Below are 21,188 nucleotides of genomic sequence, written 5' to 3' on the forward strand. Positions count from 1 at the left end.
TATCACTTCTCGGAAGTCTCCCGTTACCCGCCATAGACTAACATACTAGCTCTTTGGTCTGTGGTTCCGTGGTACTAACTGTCTGTGTTGTTTGCCTCATTGTCTCCTCTCAGATGGCTGTGAGCTCTCGGAAGAGAAGAGCCACCATTGCAGTGTTTAATTCAGTGTCTGGCACAGAGCATGTGCCTAATGAAAGACATGCCAAGTGCGGTCACTGCTTGAGCTGTATTCTTCTAGCTAAGATCAAATCAGTTATCTTTGGAAATTCATATTAGCACTTTCAGGCGTCCAGACTGTTGTTTTAGTAAGTAGTTTCCTCTGCTTCTTTGTTGCTTGTTTATGTGCTGTGATGCTTTGTTATTCTCTTCTTTCCTCTTTCTCCTCTTCTTCCTTATTCTCCTTTCTTACTCCTGTTTCCTCCTCTTCATCCGCTTAGATTTTCTGTGCCCTCTTTCGCTTTTTCTTCTTCTGTTTTTCCACTTCTTTTTTCCTTCCTTATACTCTTCTGTCTGCCCTCTCCCTCTGTCTTCTCTTCCTTCCCCCTGTCCCTTTCTGCTTTCCTGCAGGAGAGATCTGCATCCAATCTTGATTTCTAGTTTTATACCCAGATAAGGATGGACAGGGACTAGAGTTCGTTGGTGTGTGTGTGATTCAATAGTTCCTCTGTCTCTCCAGCAGAAAAATGGCCAGATTGTTTGCTTTAGTTCAGATTAAGCTATAGTTGAGAAATTTTTTTGGACATTTTCTCTCCAGAGGGATAGTAAAGGATATATAAAATGCATAGATTAGAAGGAAGAATATAACTATTTTAACGAGTACCTCCTCTCTTCTATCTTATAATAGATGCTCTGTTATATTACTTTGGTCATTTCCCTGTGTCTTCTTTTGTAATAAGAAGAGTTGCTAAATTAAGTAACATTACCTTGATAGAAAGGTTATATAGTAGAAAACTCTTCTTCTTTTGTTGAAAATTTATTTTATTGAGATGTAGTTGATTTACAGTATTGTGTTAATTTCCTCTTGGAGCAAAGTGATTCAGTTTTATATATATGTGTGTATACACACACACACACACACACACACATTCTTTTTCATATTTTTTCCTCTATGGTTTGTCACAGGATATTGAATATAGTTCCCTGTGCTATATAGTGGCACCTTGTTGTTTATTCATTTATAGGATATATAATAATTTGCATCTGTTGATCCCAGAATTCCTCTGCAGGAGACTCGGCTTTGATCCCTGGGTAGGGAAGATCCCCTGGAGGAGGGCGTGACAGCCTCCTCTAGTATTCTCGCCTGGAGAATCCTATGGACAGAGAAGACTGGTGGGCTATAGTCAATGGGATTGCAAAGAGCTTGACATAACTGAAGTGACTTAGCACGCATGCACACATAGGAGAAATTGTATGGTATTTGTCTTTCTCTTTCTGACTTAACTTTATTTAGTATGATCATCTCTATGTCCATCCATGTTATTGCAGATGGCATTATTTCATTCTTTTTATGGCTAAGTAATATTCCATTGTATATATGTGCCATATCTTCTTTATCCATTCATCCATCAGTGGGCATTTAGGTTTTCTATGTCTGGCTGTTGTGAATAATGCTGCTATGAATATAGGGGTGCATGTATTTTTTTTTTAATTATAGTTCTGTCTGGATATATGCCCAGGATTGGGATTGCTGAATTATATGGCAATTCTATTTTCAGTTTTTTGCTAAACCTCCATAGTGGCTGCACCGATTTACATTCCTACCAACAGTGTAGGGGGTTTCCTAGAAAACTGTTACTCTGAAGGTATAATCCTTGGGGCCACTTGGCTTGTATAAGATGCAAGTTGTTAATTTAAATTCCTATGCAGATATTTAGTGAGTGAAAAGATTAAATGAAAATATCTTATTTTCACTGATGTAAAAATTTGACAGTGAACCTATAATTAATGAGATTGGTAACTGAAAATCATGCAAATCTATATACCTGGTAAATTGATTTATTATCTCTAATTTGTTATTGACTAAACAAAGGGATCTAAAAAGACTTGATGTACAGGCTTTTAAATAAACTTGTCAAAGTCATTAAATATCTAAAATAAAATTAAAGGTCTTAAATGTAAGTTATTTTTTTAAAGTGTACATAATTAATCTTGAAAGCATGCCTTTGTGTTTTACATAGAATGCTTGGTACATAATAGGTGTTTAGTTCCTTACCACTGAAAAATATGCTGACTGTTGTTGTTCAGTCACTAAGTTGTGTCTGCCTCTTTGCAAGCCCATTAGATGGCCGCATTCCAGGCTTCCCTGTCCTTCAGTATCTCCTGGAGTTTGCTCAAGTTCATGTCTATTGAGTTGGTGATGCTATCTAACCTTGTCATCCTCTGTGGCCCCCTTCTCCTTTTGCCTTCCATCTTTTCCAACATCAGGGTCTTTCCAATGAGTCAGCTCTTTGTATCCAGTGGCCAAAGTATTGGAGCTTCAGCTTCAGCATCAGTCCTTGCAATGAATATTCAGGGTTGATTTCCTTTAGAATTGACTGGTTTGATCTCCTTGCAGTCCAATGTATATATTATTATATATAATATATGTAGTATTATATACTATATAATATATAGTATATACCATATGTGTTTATGCATATACATATGCATATAACCAGGGAATATAGAATTGTTGTACCTGGACTCATGATATATGGAAACTGTGAGATAATAAATTTACACTATTTAAGGCTTTAGATTTATAATAATTTGTTACACTGCAGTATATACCTAATACACAGGATAACAGGTTTTAAGCAGTTTTACTTTCTGTGGTTTTTCATATTGATTGGGTCCAGTTGAAGTTTTACCTCATTCTTCATATAAATCCACATAGACGTTTCACTGTGGGTCATTGTCATATTCTGTTGATTGCAGATTCCCAGGAGTTAGCAGTTGACAGGTGTGAGCAGATACGTGTAGAGCCCAGAGAGAAAATTAACATCTGTAGAAGACCTCTTAGGAGAAGGCAATGGCACCCCACTCCAGTACTCTTGCCTGGAAAATCCCATGGATGGAGGAGCCTGGTAGGCTGCAGTCCATGGGGTCGCTAAGAGTCGGACACGACTGAGCGACTTCACTTTCACTTTTCACTTTCATGCATTGGAGAAGGAAATGGCAACCCACTCCAGTGTTCTTGCCTGGAGAATCCCAGGGACGGGGGAGCCTGGTGGGCTGCCGTCTATGGGGTCGCACAGAGTCGGACACGACTGAAGTGACTTAGCAGCAGCAGCAGCAGAAGACCTCTTATGTTATAGTTCATGTGTCTTTTGTTTCCTTTGTTCTTTTTCTTTACATCAAAGAATATGCGATATGATCTCCACGTTACTGTTGAGAAACCAAGTCCTGAAGTACTTTGTGGCTTGTGTGAAGTAATTGACCTCAGTCACCTCTAAGAATGGGGGAGCAATTCACTCCCGCATACTTGTGACTTAAAAATCCTATCTTTTGAAATATTTTTGTATAATGGCTAGAACAGTCTATGATAACCCTAGTCTAGTTCTGTGTAAAATTTTGAGGCATACCTGTATTCTTGTTGCAGAATGTAAATTCATTTTGAAACAAGGTCAACTGTATGATTCCCAAGGAATTAGTAACAGTATCTGCTGTGTACATTAATTTCCTTGCAGAGTAGATGGAGAGTTTTATAATGGAACTGAGAAAATAGGTCTCATCTTATATCCAAAGCAATTTATTCCTTTAGTTAATGAGACGTGAAATAATATTTAGTAAACATGAATTACTTAATCACCATCTAAACAGTGGACCTTGGTTGAGACTGTGTGCCTGCTAAGTGGCTTTAGTCATGTCCAGGTCTTTGCAACCTCATGGACTGTAGCCCACCAGGCTTCTCTGTCCATGGGATTCTCCAGGCAAGAATACTGGAGTGGTTTGCCATTCCCTTCTCCAGGGGATCTTCCTGATCCAGGAATCGAACCCAGGTCTCCTGCACTGCAGGCAGATGCTTTACCCTCTGAGCCATCAGGGAGGACCTGGTGTTGAGGCTGTCCTCCTTTATCTTGCGCCTGGCTGTGCCTGGCTAGTTCTTAAAGCACCTGTGAGGAAGAGCATAGAAAAAAAGCCTCTTTTCACACCTTATTTGTAAATGGGCAAAGGGAAAGGAGCAGAGTCCTGGAAGTTGATACTAGACTTAGAATCACAGATACAGACATTTTTAAGGATAAGTTCTTTGAGAAGTATTATTCATTTGATGTCTACTGTTATGTGTGCTGCAAAATTTGTTGAATTGTGGGATCTTCATTAGAATTTTACCATTTGTCGTTAAGCATCTTATCCTGAGTTTTTGTTTTGATTGAGAGAATTTTCTTTTCAGATTTTAAATGTGTTATATATAGCAAGACAGTGTTTTGTCTACTCCCCTTCTGTTGCTTGTGAAATCAAAGGGCATTTATCATTCTGATGAAACTTGATAATGCCCAGACATGCTTCCTGCTTGTCCTTATAACCATAAAAGTCTCAAAGTTATATTATATGAAATTTCAAAGTAAATTGATTTTTATGGATAAATATAAAACAATTTAAAATGTGCCTTTAAAAACTATATCAGTTCAGTTCAGTTCAGTCGCTCAGTCACGTCTGACTCTTTGCCACCCCATGAACCGAGGCACTCCAGGCCTTCCCTGTCCATCACCAACTCCTGGTATCCACCCAAATCCATGTCCATCGAGTCGGTGATGCCATCCAGCCATCTCATCCTGTCGTCCCCTTCTCCTCCTGACCCCAATCCCTCCCAGAATCAGGGTCTTCTCCAATGAGTCAACTCTTCACATGAGGTGGCCAAAGTATTGGAGTTTCAGCTTTAGCATCAGTCCTTCCAATGAACACCCAGGACTGGTCTCCTTTAGGATGGACTGGTTGGATCTCCTTGCAGTCCAAGGGACTCTCAAGAGTCTTCTCCAACACCACAGTTCAAAAGCATCAATTCTTCGGTGCTCAGCTTTCTTTATAGTCCAACTCTCACATCCATACATGACCACTGGAAAAACCATAGCCTTGACTAGATGGAACTTTGTTGACAAAGTAATGTCTCTGCTTTTTAATATGCTGTCTAGGTTGGTCATAACTTTCCTTCCAAGGAGTAAATGTCTTTTAAGTTCATTGCTGCAGTCACCATCTGAAGTGATTTTGGAGCCCAGAAAAATAAAGTCAGCCACTGTTTCCACTGTTTCCCCATCTATCTGCCATAAAGTGATGGGACTGGAATCCATGATCTTAGTTTTCTGAATGTTGAGCTTTAAGCCAACTTTTTCACTCTCCTCTTTCACTTTCATAAGAGGCTCTTTAGTTCTTCACTTTCTGCCATAAGGGTGGTGTCATCTGCATATCTGAGGTTATGGATATTTCACCCGGCGATCTTGATTCCAGCTTGTGCTTCCTCCAGCCCAGCGTTTCTCATGATGTGCTCTGCATATAAGTTAAACAAGCAGGGTGACAATATACAGCCTTGACATACTCCTTTTCCTATTTGGAACCAGTCTGTTGTTCCATGTCCAGTTCTAACTTTGCTTCCTGACCTGCATACAGGTTTCTCAAGAGGCAGGTCAGGTGATCTGGTATGCCTATCTCTTGCAGAATTTTCTGGTTTCCAGTAATTCTGATAGGCACCCCTGCCCCAGAGTCTACTCAGCTGTGGCACTATTGACAGTTTGGGTGGATGTTTCTGTTACAGGAGACTATCCTGAGCAGCATCCCTGGCCTCTTGTCACTAGATGCTAATAATACCCACCAAGTTGTGACAACCAAATGTGTCCCAGACATTGCCAAATGTCCTCTAGAGAGCAAAATTGCCTCTGGTTGAGAACCAGTGCTCTAGTTTATCACTGGGTTAGCCAGTGTAGTTACCTTTCCTTGATGGTTATGTGATAACTGAACATTTTTGTTTTATAAAGGACCTCCTGGCACGAGGTATGTAAGTCTCTCCAAGACGATTGCAAACCTCTAAGAAAGGAGGCGCTTTCTTTTTGTATACAACCCACTCCAGTGTTATTGCCTGGAGAATCCCAGGGACGGGGAGCCTGGTGGGCTTCCATCTATGGGGTCGCACAGAGTTGGACACGACTGAAGCGACTTAGCAGCAGCAGCAGCAAACATGTGAGAATCTGGTCAATATAGTTGTGTATGTTCTCCTAAAAGTGGTATTTCAGTTTCGTTTACACGGTCACATTAATCTGTTGGTGGAGAAGGAAATGGCAGTCCACTCCAGCACTCTTGCCTGGAAAATCCCATGGACGGAAGAGCCTGATAGGCTATAGTCCATGGGGTCGCAAAGAGTTGGACAGGACGGAGCGGCTTCACTTCATTTCACTTAATCTGTTGGATAAACTGATTCAGCTTCATGCAGGTTATATTAAGATTTTAGATTCATTTTGCAAATGTTTGGGAAAAGATGTATTTGACTTTATGGTTTAAGATCTGCTTTTTTCTCTCAAATAATTTCAAGACACAACAGTGACTTTAATTTGCATACCTTGATTTCCAGTTGTAAAACTGCATTTTAAATCTTGAAGGAATTATTCTGAAGCATGTGTTGAGATTTCAGTTTACAGTGAAATTCTATAGCCAAATAAACCTTTAAAAATAAAAGGCTATAGAAGGAATGCATGCATATAAACTTGGTGTTGGCAACTTAAAGGAACCACTGAAATAACTTTCTTTAGCACAAGGAACATCTGCTTCAACATCATGCTATTTCTTGATTTCTCTTAAAATCTTTTAACACATTTTGTGAAATCTGCTCTGTCTGTATCTTTAACATATTCATAATTCTTTGATTGTCATTCATTATCTTAAGGCTGCATTCAGATATGGTAAAAATTTACTTTTCATTAGTAACTGATAAATATAGCTTGCAAAAAAGGTACTGTTAAGGAGTTTCAAAGAATTCTCATGTCTCTTTTTACCCCCAAGCCGTGTAAGCCAGATTTATACTATAACATGATGTACGTGGCTTTATTTCCTGTTTAGTATGAGTTTCTGGGCCTGCTACATTAAATTTTAAGATCTATACATAATTTCAGTTTCTAAAAAGGGATTAAGATATCTATTCTAAAAAGTATATCATAAAAAGCTTTATGATTGAGTTTATAATGATTTTAATTATTAAAGCTTTATTAAGTTTCAGTCTGTAGTGCTTTTAATTTTTCATATGAATTTTTATAATATATGAGTAAACTTCTCCAAAGCCTTGCAGATTCTGAATTTCTTTTTTCTTTAAAGGTTCTTTCTCGTGGAGAAGTTGTTCATGTGAAGATCCTTGGAGTTTTGGCTCTTATTGATCAGGGTGAAACAGATTGGAAATTAATTGCTATCAATGTGAATGATCCTGAAGCCTCAAAATTTCATGGTAAGTCTGTAACTCTCCAGAAACAGAAGTAGATCAGTGTGTCATTGGAATTCTTAGAATTTAAAAGGGGCTTGTGTAAAGCACAATGTATGTATTTGGGAGTTAAATTTATATGCTTTTTTCTAATTCTCTCTCCATGGACTATGAAGGGCAGTTCAGTATGATTGTGTCTGAGTTGTGCCATACTGCTGGGAGGAACAGGAGAAAGAAAAGGATGCAGACAAACATGGTAGTTCACACTAAGAAAGTACATTGGATGGCTTTCCTTCCCCCTCACCTCTGTCCCTCTCACCCTTCCTCCTTTCTTAAATCCCTATTTTGTTCATTTGAATAACAGGAGAAAATAAAGTGGGGGGGGCGGGTGTTCATCAGGGACATGTTGGTTGTGTTAGTCACTCAGTCGTGTCTATTACCCCATGAACTATGGCTCAGCAGACTCCTCTGTCCATGGAATTCTCCAAGCAAGCATCGTGGAATGGGTTGCCATTTCCTTCCCAGGGGATCTTCCCAACGCAGGGATTGAACCCTGCTCTACCACATTGCAGGCAGATTCTTTACCATCTGAGTCACCAGGGAAGTGACTAGGGAAGCCATCAAGGACATAAACTGTTCTTATACCTAGTTTTTGTTTTCTCTTGTACAATTGAAGGGAAAGATAACTGCCCTCTAGCAAAATTTTGATGTCCTGGAAATTTAAATTCCCAAAATAGTTTGTGTGGTGAAGAGTTGACTTTCCTTGGAGTCAGACAGACTTCAGTTTTCATTCTGGCTGTGCTACTTCCTACCCAAGTGACTTTGGATAAATCATTTAATCTTTCTGAATATCAGTTTGCTCATCTATCAGTGGAGGTAATTATACCTACTTGTGAGGTTGTTCACAGTATAAGAGATGATTTACTTAAAGAATCTGGCTGTCACATCAAGTGTTGAATATGTGGCCACTATTATTGTTCTTTCACCAATTTTTCCCCCTGTTTTTCTAACCTTTCTCCTTTTGGTTTCATCCTTATTCAGGATCCTGTTTTTTTCTAGGCCTCAATTCTTATCTAAACTGGAAAGTATACCATTTCTGAATTGACTGAAACTCATTAACACATTTTTTCTCCTAATTTATCTGCATTTAAAATCTTTTCTTGAACATGGAGCAAGAGAAATTTTATGCCATCTTGCTTGCAATTGAGAAAGGAAGGGGTCTGATAGGGTAAACTACATATAACCTCAGGGCCAAAACTAAAACATGAAAAGTACAATTAAAATATGAGACTGAGCCCATATTAAACCATATATATTTCTTATCTAATTATTTTACCCTGAGTTTCTTTATTATCATATTTCTCATATATATATGTATATGTATGCATATATATGTGTGTATGTATATGCAACAAGAGTAAATAACCAGCTTAAGAGTTTTTTTTAATACATTAGCTTCTCCTCTAATGAGACTTGATAATATAATGATGAAACAGCCAGCAAAAACAAATCATTCAGCTAATTCACTTGTGATGTGGCACACTAAAGTCACAAAATGTGCTGACGAATGTCCCTTTAAACTGGAGAGGCTGAGAGTCTAAGGAAACTAGTCTTTACCCAATACTGTTAGAGATGTGATTTAACATCTTAAATTCCCTAACATAGGCAAACACTGGTTATTATTCTTAATTTAGAAGACTCTCAAAGGATTTAAATAATTTACCCAAGTTTGCACTTTTACTAAGTAGTAGAACCATGATTTGAACTCATTTTAGTCTGATTATAAAGTCTGCTATCCATGAAAGGAGAAATTAACAATAACACAATAATAGTGGGAGACTTTAATACCCCACTTACACCTTTGGATAGATCAACTAAACAGAAAATTAACAAGGAAACACAAACTTTAAACGATACAATAGACCAGTTAGACCTAATTGATATCTATAGGACATTTCATCCCAAAACAATGAATTTCACCTTTTTCTCAAGCGCACATGGAACCTTCTCCAGGATAGATCACATCCTGGGCCATAAAGCTAGCCTTGGTAAATTCAAAAAAATAGAAATCATTCCAAGCATTTTTTCTGACCACAATGCAGTAAGATTAGATCTCAATTACAGGAGAAAAACTATTAAAAATTCCAACATATGGAGGCTGAACAACACGCTGCTGAATAACCAACAAATCACAGAAGAAATCAAAAAAGAAATCAAAATTTGCATAGAAACGAATGAAAATGAAAACACAACAACCCAAAACCTGTGGGACACGGTAAAAGCAGTCCTAAGGGGAAAGTTCATAGCAATACAGGCACACCTCAAGAAACAAGAAAAAAGTCAAATAAATAACCTAACTCTACACCTAAAGCAACTAGAAAAGGAAGAAATGAAGAACCCCAGGGTTAGTAGAAGGAAAGAAATCTTAAAAATTAGAGCAGAAATAAATGCAAAAGAAACAAAAGAGACCATAGCAAAAATCAACAAAACCAAAAGCTGGTTCTTTGAAAGGATAAATAAAATTGACAAACCATTAGCCAGACTCATCAAGAAACAAAGGGAGAAAAATCAAATCAACAAAATTAGAAACGAAAATGGAGAGATCACAACAGACAACACAGAAATACAAAGGATCATAAGAGACTACTATCAACAATTATATGCCAATAAAATGGACAACGTGGAAGAAATGGACAAATTCTTAGAAAAGTACAACTTTCCAAAACTGGACCAGGAAGAAATAGAAAATCTTAACAGACCCATCACAAGCATGGAAATTGAAACTGTAATCAAAAATCTTCCAGCAAACAAAAGCCCCGGTCCAGACGGCTTCACAGCTGAATTCTACCAAAAATTTAGAGAAGAGCTAACACCTATCCTGCTCAAACTCTTCCAGAAAATTGCAGAGGAAGGTAAACTTCCAAACTCATTCTATGAGGCCACCATCACCCTAATACCAAAACCTGACAAAGATACCACAAAAAAAGAAAACTACAGGCCAATATCACTGATGAACATAGATGCAAAAATCCTTAACAAAATTCTAGCAATCAGAATCCAACAACACATTAAAAAGATCATACACCATGATCAAGTGGGCTTTATCTCAGGGATGCAAGGATTCTTCAATATCCGCAAATCAATCAATGTAATACACCACATTAACAAATTGAAAAATAAAAACCATATGATTATCTCAATAGATGCAGAGAAAGCCTTTGACAAAATTCAACATCCATTTATGATAAAAACTCTCCAGAAAGCAGGAATAGAAGGAACATACCTCAACATAATAAAAGCTATATATGACAAACCCACAGCAAACATTATCCTCAATGGTGAAAAGTTGAAAGCATTTCCTCTAAAGTCAGGAACAAGACAAGGGTGCCCACTTTCACCATTACTATTCAACATAGTTTTGGAAGTTTTGGCCACAGCAATCAGAGCAGAAAAAGAAATAAAAGGAATCCAAATTGGAAAAGAAGAAGTAAAACTCTCATTATTTGCAGATGACATGATCCTCTACATAGAAAACCCTAAAGATTCCACCAGAAAATTACTAGAAGAAATCAATGACTATAGTAAAGTTGCAGGATATAAAATCAACACACAGAAATCCCTTGCATTCCTATACACTAATAATGAGAAAACAGAGAAATTAAGGAAACAATTCCATTCACCATTGCAACGGAAAGAATAAAATACTTAGGAATATATCTACCTAAAGAAACTAAAGACCTATATATAGAAAACTATAAAACACTGGTGAAAGAAATCAAAGAGGACACTAATAGATGGAGAAATATACCATGTTCATGGATTGGAAGAATCAATATAGTGAAAATGAGTATACTACCCAAAGCAATTTATAGATTCAACGCAATCCCTATCAAGCTACCAACAGTATTCTTCACAGAGCTAGAACAAATAATTTCACAATTTGTATGGAAGTACAAAAAACCTCGAATAGCCAAAGCGATCTTGAGAAAGAAGAATGGAACTGGAGGAATCAACCTACCTGACTTCAGGCTCTACTACAAAGCCACAGTTATCAAGACAGTATGGTACTGGCACAAAGACAGAAATATTGATCAATGGAATAAAATAGAAAGCCCAGAGATAAATCCACGCACCTATGGACACCTTATCTTTGACAAAGAAGGCAAGAATATACAATGGATTAAAGACAATCTCTTTAACAAGTGGTGCTGGGAAATCTGGTCAACCACTTGTAAAAGAATGAAACTGGACCACTTTCTAACACCATACACAAAAATAAACTCAAAATGGATTAAAGATCTAAACGTAAGACCAGAAACTATAAAACTCCTAGAGGAGAACATAGGCAAAACACTTTCCGACATACATCACAGCAGGATCCTCTATGACCCACCTCCCAGAATATTGGAAATAAAAGCAAAAATAAACAAATGGGACCTAATTAACCTTAAAAGCTTCTGCACATCAAAGGAAACTATCAGCAAGGTGAAAAGACAGCCTTCAGAATGGGAGAAAATAATAGCAAATGAAGCAACCGACAAACAACTAATCTCAAAAATATACAAGCAACTCCTACAGCTCAATTCCAGAAAAATAAATGACCCAATCAAAAAATGGGCCAAAGAACTAAATAGACATTTCTCCAAAGAAGACATACAGATGGCTAACAAACACATGAAAAGATGCTCAACATCACTCATTATCAGAGAAATGCAAATCAAAACCACTATGAGGTACCATTTCACACCAGTCAGAATGGCTGCGATCCAAAAGTCTACAAATAATAAATGCTGGAGAGGGTGTGGAGAAAAGGGAACCCTCTTACACTGTTGGTGGGAATGCAAACTAGTACAGCCACTATGGAGAACAGTGTGGAGATTCCTTAAAAAACTGGAAATAAAACTGCCTTATGATCCAGCAATCCCACTGCTGGGCATACACACTGAGGAAACCAGAAGGGAAAGAGACACGTGTACCCCAATGTTCATCGCAGCACTGTTTATAATAGCCAAGACATGGAAGCAACCTAGATGTCCATCAGCAGATGAATGGATAAGAAAGCTGTGGTACATATACACAATGGAGTATTACTCAGCCATTAAAAAGAGTACATTTGAATCAGTTCTAATGAGGTGGATGAAACTGGAGCCTATTATACAGAATGAGGTAAGCCAGAAGGAAAAACATAAATACAGTATACTAACGCATATATATGGAATTTAGAAAGATGGTAACAATAACCCTGTGTACGAGACAGCAAAAGAGACACTGATGTATAGAACAGTCTTATGGACTCTGTGGGAGAGGGAGAGGGTGGGAAAATTTGGGAGAATGGCAATGAAACATGTAAAATATCATGTAGGAAACGAGTTGCCAGTCCAGGTTCGATGCACGATGCTGGATGCTTGGGGATGGTGCACTGGGACGGCCCAGAGGGATGGTATGGGGAGGGAGGAGGGAGGAGGGTTCGGGATAGGGAACACATGTATACCTGTGGCGGATTCATTTTGATATTTGGCAAAACTAATACAATTATGTAAAGTTTAAAAATAAAATAAAATTAGAAAAAAAAAAAAAAGTCTGCTATCTATCTACCATACTATACTGAGCAGTTCATGTTTGTGTAATTTTTACAGTATTTGTAACTAGCAGTTTTGAAACCAAATTACATAAGATAAGTATGTTACTCCTAGAGTTTCCTAAAGGTTAGAATGCAAATATTAATGGACAGAGATCATTCCTAACCTTACTTTTTCCTTCACTACTTAGCCTGCTGTGTTGTCTGTGTTTTCATTAGCAGCTCTAAAGAGGAGAATCGGAAGGGATGAGAACTGAGAGATGCTCGCTAACACAGGGGTTGAAAGCTTCCTAAATTTGTGAAGAAATTTTTACAAAATCAGATTATATGACTTGATCACAATATTTAATAGCTCTATCTTGTATCACAATAATTCATCTTCTAAAGATACATAACTTATAATTCAGGAGAAGTTTAAGTATTGTAAGTACATGGCTTATTTTATATAATGTTACAGGTTAAAAATAGAACCTTGGCAAGGGTGAGGGGACCTCAGAAATAAAGGAATCAGCTTCATGATTTTGAGATTAGGGGAAATGTCTCTTGTAACAACTCATGGTTTAAATGTAGCACCATAAGAATGTATGTTTGGATTCATATGATTAAATAAATACTAGCGAATAGATGTTAAAAGTTTGATGCTATTTTCTATCGACTGTAAATCTTTGAAAATAAATCAACAGTATTTAATCTTAAACCAGGTAACTTTTAAACATTTTATTATATGTCCCTTTCCTTCTAAAATCACAAACACATGATTTTAGATGACTTTTTTAAAAAAAATTATAAAAATAGTCATATATTTAGAAATAAAAGCTCAGAAGTATAAAAAAGATACATAAAATGAAAAGTAATGTTCCCTTTCCCACCCCCACCCCCAGTCTTACTTCTGGTATCTCCTTCCCCATATGTTTTTAATTCTCGATTGGTAGCTTCTCTTCTGTAATCAATGTGCCTCATACCTCTGATTCTTTTCTTTCAAGTTGCTGCTTTGAAAGATTAGAAATTTAACATCTTATACATTTCTCAATTTTGTTACCACATTTCTTCTTCTGTTACTTAATAGCTCTAGGTATTACACTTCAAACTATATTTATTGCTTCATTAATTTTGAACAGTAACTCGTGGCTGCCCAGTGTAAAACCAGGACATTGAGGTTTCTACCCTTCTTTCCTTCTCTGCCCCTTGCCTCCCAGCTTCTCTCAGCTATACTATGAGTTCTCTAGTGTCAGCATTTATAATGTGTAGGTTCTGTTCTTTCACCATAGATGTTTATCATGTTTTGTCTCTTAAATCTGATAGTTGAAAACTACCAAATGGCATTTACAATATTATATGAGTGTCATTCACTTCATTTATCATGCTGTTTATTGAATGACTGATCTTGGACAGGCCTGCTGCATAGCTGTCATCATGGGGTTTCTTTTCATTGCCTTTCTGGGTTATTGGTCCTATTCTTTCTTAGATTCTTTCATATTCTCTTTTTATTTTCATTTTTTGAATGGTGTACCTTTCCAAAAATTTTTACAGAAGATGCCTGGGAAAATTGAGCTCATACATGTCAGAGTCCAAACATGTCAGAAATAGTTTATTTTGTTTTGTTGGTCAACTTATACTTAAATACTCTTAAATTATCTAATGTAGTAAACTTAAGTATAAGTTACTGTATATGAGTTGAAATTTCTATCACAAAGGAGTATGATTTTTTAACAGTTTTAAACATTGTCATCTATACTTGGCATTTTTATTCAATATGAAGAAGGGTTAAAACCATGTAAGGAAGGGTAACTATCTGGAAATTTTTTTAAAAATCAGTAGTTTTCTGAAGATGTGTGCAATGTAGAAATGTGTAGAGAAATTTTTTTAATATTTCCTGTATATTTTAATTGTTACTTAGAAAGTAACAAAAAAATTGTTACTTAGAAATTGTTACTTAAAAAATAAGTCCCTGCTATTCATTTCTACTACCTTAAGAAAAGAAACTGTTTTTTACATGGTCAGTACCTATTTTTTCTTATTTGAAAACAAAGACAATTTATAGACAGTACACTTTATCTCTCTCTTTTTTTTCCATATTAATCTGAACACATTTATGTTTTTTGCAAGGAAGTTCTGGTGTTGTTTTATTTGTTAGGTAATAACTTCTTTTATCCTAATGAACATGTACAGACTTCAGTAGACTGTAATATCTTGTTTTAATGTGTATAGGTTTTTAAACTTTGACTTGACTGAACTAAAAGTGTCGTTGCATAAGAAAGCACATTTCAGTTAGAAACTGGTTGCTAGCTATATTTGTTATTTTAACATTAATATTTAAATCTTCAAGTTTTGCCTCCTGAAATTGGAGTTCAGTTCAGTTCAGTTGCTCAGTCGTGTCCGACTCTTTGCAACCCCATGAATCGCAGCACGCCATGCCTCCCTGTCCATCACCAACTCCCGGAGTTCATTCAGACTCACATCCACCGAGTCAGTGATACCATCCAGCCATCTCATCCTCTGTCGTACCCTTCTCTTCCTGCCCCCAATCCCTCCCAGCATCAGAGTCTTTTCCAATGAGTCAACTCTTTGCATGAGGTGGCCAAAGTACTGGAATTTCAGCTTTAGCATCATTACTTCCAAAGAAATCCCAGGGCTGACCTCCTTCAGAATTGGAGTAGCCACTTTGAAAATCTAAAAAAAGTCTAAATAACACTTGCAAACAAATTCCTTATACTGTTTGGTAGAAAATTGGGCACTTTGACTGGGTCATTAACACTTGATGAGCACCAAGACTGTTTAATGCCCTGTAATTAGGTTCCAGCCCCTAATGCTCCTAATGGTACCTTAATTTGTAAGAGTTAATAAGACTCCTTATGTAGGGCAGTTAAGTTGTTAGTAGAGAATGCCTTGGCTGTTAGGGATAATAGTTCTTGGTTATGAAATAACCAAGTTCAGAGCTTTTTAAGAAGATTGAAATTGCAATCCTAGGGCATATGTCATTTCTTTGGTTAAAGCAAGCAGTTCCTATAATGTCAAGGTTCATATACTCACCAAACAGATGTTTGAACCTCTTCAGAACTGCCAATGATGCCTAAGGACCTCATGTCAGGTAAAGTAATGTCATGAGGAGATATTTTAAGCCTGGAGGCTATGTCAACTTGCAGAGTAATAAAAATTTATTTTCTTTGGTATTAAATGAAAACTGCTATCTATTGTCCTGTAATAAATACTGCCTGTGCAATGATGTTAAAGTTTTCAAAAATTGATAAGCAGCACAATTATATTAATGTAGATACATTCTGGGATGAATAAATCATATGAGTAATAAGGGATTATTTAAAAGAGGCAGTTGAGACTTTTTCAAAGGCCAGCATTACACTTGTCCTGAAATTATCAAAATTTATCTTTATTTCATATTTGTATAATTTCACCTTACATTTAAAGAAATTTGAAAGTCAAACTATGTAGTTTCTTTTCTTTTCTTTCATAGAAAGAAAGTGTTAGTCACTCAGTTGTGTCCAACTCTTTGCGATCCCATGAACTGTAGCCTGCCAGGCTCCTCTGTCCATGGAGTTCTGCAGGCGAGAACACTGGAGTGGGTTGCCATTTCCTTCTCCTGGGGATCTTCCCAACCCAGGGATTGAATGGGTCTCCTGCATTGCAGGCAGATTCTTTACCTTCTGAGCCACCAGGGAAGCTCATTTTCTTTAAAGGCCAAATATATTTGACTTAAATTTTCATGTGTTAACTAAATACTTCTAGTGCCCCTTCAATTATTATTTTAAAAATAAGCCAAATTAACTGATATTTGATTTGCTTAATTCCTGAAAAACAAGCTAATCTTGTCATTTAGGGAAAAAATAGGGCACAACATAGTAATCTTAGGGGAAAATATTCATGTTAACCTCTGTAACCTGAAAGGATGGAGTTGCATTTGCTTTCCTGCACATGTACTTGGTGCAGACAGGGGCTGGCATGTCACCATTGTCATCCTCAAAGCTCTAACACTTCTGGAACAAATACTGTATGTCTGGTAACTATGCTGAATGCTTCTTTGCAATATCTGCTTAATGTTTGCCTAAGTTCAGTCAAGATGTGCTGGTGTCCCCTGTCTCTCTCTTTTTTTTTTCAAATTAGGAAACTGAGAAATTGGTTGTTGGGGGCAGGGGTCAGTTGGTGACTTCTCTAAAGGCTTATGGGAGCCACTGGAATCCAGTTGCACTCCAGAGCCCATGCTCTTCACCACTGCATCACATCGCCCCTCATAAAAGTATCTGTGGCCTTGGTGTTCTGGGAGTGCTGACCACTTGCTCTTAAATAATTGAAACATCAGTGGGATAATTATGATTAGAAGTCCTAGTAAAAAAGATGGCTCTTTTGATCTTCATTCTTTTGATTTCATTAATAGGTATTGCTTAATAGGGCCTGGGTGGGTCGGGATGGAGTGTGGGAGGAAGTGGTTGAGGAATAGGAACAAATTGAGTAAAATGTACTGTAATTAAGAATAGAGTTAAAAAAAAAGGAATAGAATTAAATTACTGGGAATCTTTAGCCTTTTTTTTTGAACCTTGACCTCTCCCAGTGTTTTTTCAGGCTTCAGTTATAGTCCTATGATGTGAGGAGTAGAGGAGACCTTAATTCTAAAACCCTGCCTTGTATGTATTAGTTATCAGACCTTAGAAAGGTCACCTAACCTCCTGACGCATTCTTCATCTCTAATGTTGTGGGGTTGATCCTCTAGTCAGTAAATGGTCCCTAGAGTTTTTCTTCTCTAAATTTTGGTTGTTTTAGGAATATTTCAATCCATTATTTTTAGCCTGTCGTAAGACATCAATAATCTTCAGTGTTAGTGCTTAATGAAACACTTATAGGATCATGAGATAGATTTCTTGGGGACATTGGCACGTTTTTAGGAACTTTAGGGACGCTTTAAGTGGTGGAGCTGAAACTTCAGTGAAGGGCTGGCTGACCCAAAGTCTAAGCTCTTAGCCACTGGATTATGTGCTTCCAATTAAAATTAGGTTAGAAAAACATTTGGATTACTACATACAAGGCACTCGGATGGTTTTCATTTTGTTGGTCATGTAAAATTTCTCATGAAATGACAATGAATATTTATATTTTGGGAAATAAATCTACCAAGTCTTTTCCAAGAGTTTCTTGATACAGTACAGATAGTCTTTTGTGTAGAAATGCTGTGATTGGTTTTAACTTATTTTGAAGTGTATTAATTTCCATTTTTTCATGATGTTAGTATATATTTTTAGTACAGACATTGATAAGATATGTAGACCAGTGTGGAAAACGTGAGAACCTTTGAGAGATCCCGAGTAAGTATAACAAAACTGTTCTCTGAGCTGGAACCTCTGTTTTTGATGTGGAAAATACAGTGAGTATTACAGGAGGCAATTATTATTTCTTATGAATGTTTATAAAATGTCATTAGAAACATATGTTCTGCTTCCTGTGGACTTTGTTTAGAGGCCGGTCACGCACATGTTTGGGCCTGTGAAAGCAGCATCCTCCTCCTCCTCCTCCTCCTCCTCCTTTCTTTTTTACTCTCTTTGGGCAGAACTTCAAACATAAGCACATTATCTATTATCTTTATTTTTTTTAAGTAATGTAAGGAGATATGGCATTACATTTGAGTTACTGGCTTTTGTCTAAAAATAGAAACAAAAATCCTCATCTGATTATAATGCTTTCCTCACTTCATGTTGTCGTTTGTGAAAATAATGCTAGAGAAACAGCATTTTCATTTTCTTTTATCTTTTTCATGGAGGTGCAGTTCTCCATATGGGGATGTGGGTGGGAAGTTAGAGGTGTGCATGATATATAGTTTGATAAATCTCAAACATAAGCACATTATCTATTATCTTTATTTTTTTTAAGTAATGTAAGGAGATATGGCATTACATTTGAGTTACTGGCTTTTGTCTAAAAATAGAAACAAAAATCCTCATCTGATTATAATGCTTTCCTCACTTCATGTTGTCGTTTGTGAAAATAATGCTAGAGAAACAGCATTTTCATTTTCTTTTATCTTTTTCATGGAGGTACAGTTCTCCATATGGGGATGTGGGTGGGAAGTTAGAGGTGTGCATGATATATAGTTTGATAAATCTCCCTGAGTGATTTTATGGATTCTTTCTAGTTGAAAACCGTTCTGTTAATCTATCCTTCATTGCTGGCTAGATAATCCAGTCTTGGAACTAGAATAATTGATGACGGTTCTGATACATGTTCAGTTAGGAGATGGAATCACCTAACCAAATTTGATGATGTTCGTCTCGCCACACATGTCCCTGGCCTCCATATTTTTCAGAAGTCTCCATACAGTTTTCCATAGTGACTGCACCAGTTTGCAATCCTCCCAGCAGTTTACAATGGCTCCCTTTTCTCTACACTCTCCCCAACATTTGTTACTCCTTGTCGTTTTGAGAATAGCCATTATAGCAGCTGTGAGGTGGAGTCTCATTGTAGCTTTGATCTGCACTTCCCTGATAGTGATGTTGAACATCTTTCCATATGCCTGTTGACCATCTGTATGTCTTTGGAAAAATGTCTGTTTAGATCTTCTGCCCATTTTTGAATTGGGGTTTTTTGTTGTTGTATTGTTATTGTAATGAGTTCTTGATATATTTTGGATGTTAGTCCATCATCAGATATACAACTAGCAAATATCTTCTCCCATTCAAAGGTAGGTTACCTTTTCATTTTAATAATGGTTTCCTTTGCTGCTCAGAAAAGCTGTTTAGGTTGGTGTAGTCCCATTTGTTTATTTCTGCTTTTGTTAGGCTCCTTGCCTTTGGAGTCAGATCCACAAAAATATTATTAAGGCTGATGTCAGTGAGGTTGCAGCCTGTGTTTTCTTCTGAGAAGTTTGTGGTTTCAGATCTTTAATTGATTTTGATTTAATTTTTGTATCTATTATATTTAGACCACTCTTTGTTTCACAGGTCGCTGAAACTCTCTTCATGTCTTTTCGGTCTTTCTTGCTTACTGTTCTCCAGACTGCATAATTTCCATTGTTCTGTCTTCTACTTGCCTGATTTTTCTGACATATCCAAGTTCTGCTATGAAATTCATCATTTTTCATTTCCGACTGTCCTCTTCTTTTTTTGAAAGTTTCATAGTTTTTATTCCTCATCTGAGATTTCCACGTGTTCATGCATTGTGAACTTTCATATATTCCTGAAAGTCCTGGAGTATATTCATAATAACTACTTTAAAATCCTTGTTTGTATTGGTTCTCTCAGGATTGACTGCTTTTTCTCTTGATTAACTCTAGCAGATATTCCAATACATACAATAAATCATATGATTATCCTGCTTTTACCTGACAGGTATTTTTGTTCCATATTGAGTCAGCAGGGTGCTTTTTTGTTTTTGAGTATTTTGAGTTTTCCTTTTTTATAGTTTATCTATCTTGCTGTGGGTTAACTTGAGTGAATTTGTTGAAACATGAATTCTTTGCCTGATCTTTGTCAGATGTTTCTATTTTTTGTAAAGCAAAATGCTTTGGAAAGTTGCTGCTGCTGCTAAGTCACTTCAGTCATGTCCAACTCTGTGTAACCCCATAGATGGCAGCCGACCAGGCTCCCCTGTCCCTGGGATTCTCCAGGCAAGAACACTGGAGTGGGTTGCCATTTCCTTCTCCAATGCAAGAAAGTGAAAAGTGAAAGTGAAGTCGCTCAGTTGTGTCCGACTCTTAGCGACCCCATGGACTGCGGCCTACCAGGCTCCTCCATCCATGGGATTTTCCAGGCAAGAGTACTGAAGTGGGTTGCCATTGCCTTCTCCGAATTAAGTAAGAAGTTAGTTACAAATTCATTTGAGGACTGGTCTTTACCATAAGGAAAAATAGTATGTTTATAGAAGAATTTTATGAATATGTTATTTTTAGTGCTTATTTATATTATTCATGTCTATGCCTAAGTGGAAAAAGTGAAAGTCACTCAGTCGTGTCTGACTCTTTGCGACCCCATGGACTATACAGTCCATGGAATTCTCCGGACCAGAATACTGAAATGCGTAGCCTTTCCCTTCTCCAGGGGATCTTCCCAACCCAGGGATTGAACCCAGGTTTCCCGTATTGCACGTGGATTCTTTACCAGCTGAGCCACAAGGGAAGCCCCTAAGTGGAGAAGGGAATGGCAAACTACTTCAGCTTCTTGCCTTGAGAACCCCATGAACAGTATGAAAAGGCAAAGAGATAGGACACTGAAAGATGAACCCTCAGATCAGTAGGTATCCA

The 21,188-nt window shown here is 37.2% G+C and overlaps 1 protein-coding gene across 3 annotated transcripts in view; it reads left to right on the forward strand.

Moving 5' to 3' along the window:
• PPA2 (inorganic pyrophosphatase 2) overlaps positions 1-21,188 on the forward strand; it is a 98,155-nt gene that overhangs the window by 41,730 nt on the left and 35,237 nt on the right. For all 3 annotated transcript variants that reach the window (XM_019962026.2, XM_070791122.1, XM_070791121.1), the window contains one exon: positions 7,275-7,401. In XM_019962026.2, the coding sequence (XP_019817585.2) occupies positions 7,275-7,401 (127 nt within the window). The remainder of the gene's footprint in view (positions 1-7,274; positions 7,402-21,188) is intronic.

The sequence above is a fragment of the Bos indicus genome, chromosome 6, assembly GCF_029378745.1.
Source record: "Bos indicus isolate NIAB-ARS_2022 breed Sahiwal x Tharparkar chromosome 6, NIAB-ARS_B.indTharparkar_mat_pri_1.0, whole genome shotgun sequence".
In the NCBI taxonomy this organism is placed as follows: domain Eukaryota; kingdom Metazoa; phylum Chordata; class Mammalia; order Artiodactyla; family Bovidae; genus Bos; species Bos indicus.